General features: G+C 62.2%; 1 protein-coding gene across 1 annotated transcript; it reads left to right on the forward strand.

Moving 5' to 3' along the window:
* Positions 1-291: 291 nt before the first annotated feature.
* Positions 292-1,945, forward strand: LOC108578274 (the record flags this gene model as incomplete). Its single annotated transcript, XM_017941569.1, has 1 exon — positions 292-1,945. A coding segment is annotated over exon 1 (1,654 nt), but the record flags the coding sequence as incomplete, so codon positions are not given.
* Between the last annotated feature and the right edge of the window lie 82 nt (positions 1,946-2,027).

The following is a 2,027-nucleotide window of genomic DNA, read 5'->3' on the forward strand; positions in this document are numbered from 1 at the left end:
ACCGGGTCGACCTCCTTTCCGACCACACTCGTGGGACCAATTATGGATTCTTTTACACAAAAACCGGGGTTGGGGGGTAAGGATGGAGAGGAGAGTGAGGAGGTCCCTAGAGACGTGCGGAACCTGGAAGAGGCCAGGGCGTACATCCGCGATAAGAAGATGAGAGAGAAGTTGGCGTCAGTCTCCGTGAGTTTGGAGCGCGCCTCGTTCAGCGGGGCGAGGGAGCGCTCCACCTCGCGGAAGAGGGCGTCAACGAACGAGCCGCGGTCGGGCTCCTCCACGTCGGCAGCAATGTCATCGATCAGACTACGATCTGGTTCGGTGTCGTCCGCCGGTGTGGGAGCCCTGCCTGCGGCATTGCCGCTGGCGGACACGGAATTTTCCAGCGATTCCGAGTTCTGCGATGCGGAGGGGTTAGCTCCACCCTCTCGCAAAAAGAAGAAAGGACGCCCAACAACAACTGGGGATTTCGTCAAGAAAAAGGAGACGCAACATGGAGCCATGTTGGCTTCTAGGGCGGAGGCGGAGGCGCGCCTATTAAGGGACATCCTAGATCCCGGCGTCCCCGCCCCCGTCAGGAAGAAAGCGTCGCTCGATGAGCTGCAAGCCGTGGCCACCTCAATGACCGAGGCGCCACTCGCGGACATCGGCCAGCAGACGTTGGAGGCGGCCGAAACGGTCTACAAGGTGGCCGCAAGAAGTGGCCACCTCCAAGGTCAATTGGCGAAAGCCCTCAAGGACTCGGCGGACGTACTCGTATGCGCCAGCCTTGAGGTTATACAACGGGTCGGAAATACACACCTGGAGGACGACAACCGCGCCCTAACGGCCGAGGTTGTCGCCCTCCGGGCGGAAGTCGAGGAGCTGAAATCCGCCGCACTCCTCAGGAAGGTGGAGGGCACATCTGCTCTCCTGGAAAGTACCGCCGAGCGGTTGCGACATTCACCTCTACGCGAGGTGGTGTCGCCCCCCCGCGCGATGCAGTCACCCGAGCGCCCGAGGGAGGCAACTCCACGCGCCAGGACCTCACCTCAATTGGTGGGGGAGAGGCCGAATAGGGAACCACCGGACATGTGGGTGGTGGCCATGTCCAATATAAAGGACATGGTCAGAAACGAGGTGGCCGCACTCAGGGCAGAATTGAGAACCGCCCTCTCGAGTCGGCTGGGGGTGCACGAAACGCCCCCCAGCGGGACGAACAACGGGCAAGAAGGCCAGACAATTCCCGCCCCTTCTTCCTCCAAGAGAAGGAGGAGGCGCGGCGGGAAGAAGAACAGGAAGAAGAAGGCAAATATTGCAGGCGATAATGCCCCACAGCCGGCGGCAACAGCCACGCCCCCGACCAGAATCCAGCCGAGTCGGGCGGCCAAGACACGAGCGGCAGCGGTGGGGTACACGGATCCTGTCCAAGGTCAACAGGGCGTAGACAAGGGCGGTCAGGCCGAGACTTGGGCCCGGATTGTGGGACGCAGGGAGCAAAACGCCGCGAGGCGTGCCGCTACCACAGCAGCCCCGCCAACAAGGCCCCGTTCCCGTGGCCGGAAGGCGGGCACACAGCCCCCCTCACCAGCCAATCAGAGGTTGGCACGTCTGCGGCGCGCCCCCAGGACGGCGGCGGTTACAATTACCCTGCCTCCTGGAGGCAAAAAGTCCCTGACCGAGGTCGTTTCAAAGGCTGAGGATAACCTCATCCTGGCCGACCTCAGGATAGAGGACGTGCGCCACAGACGTGCCAGGACAGGAGGTCTCCTTTTGGAAATCTCCGGTCCAGAGAGGGAGGCTAAGGCCCAGACCTTGGCCAATAAATTGACCAAAATTTTGGGGGAGGACGCCAAGGCCGTACACCCGAATCTCCGCACGGAGACACGGGTGCACGGCCGTGGTAACGCGGCCACCCCAGAAAAAGTGGCCGCGGGTGTAGCTGCTGCTGGAGGATGTGCAGTCGGTGAGGTCCGGACCGGAAAAATCCGGGCCTCCCCCAACGGATTGGGCACAATCTGGGCCCAGTGTCCCCTAGTGGCCGCCAG

Source organism: Habropoda laboriosa, unplaced genomic scaffold (genome assembly GCF_001263275.1).
Source record: "Habropoda laboriosa isolate 0110345459 unplaced genomic scaffold, ASM126327v1 scaffold5898, whole genome shotgun sequence".
In the NCBI taxonomy this organism is placed as follows: Eukaryota; Metazoa; Arthropoda; class Insecta; order Hymenoptera; family Apidae; genus Habropoda; species Habropoda laboriosa.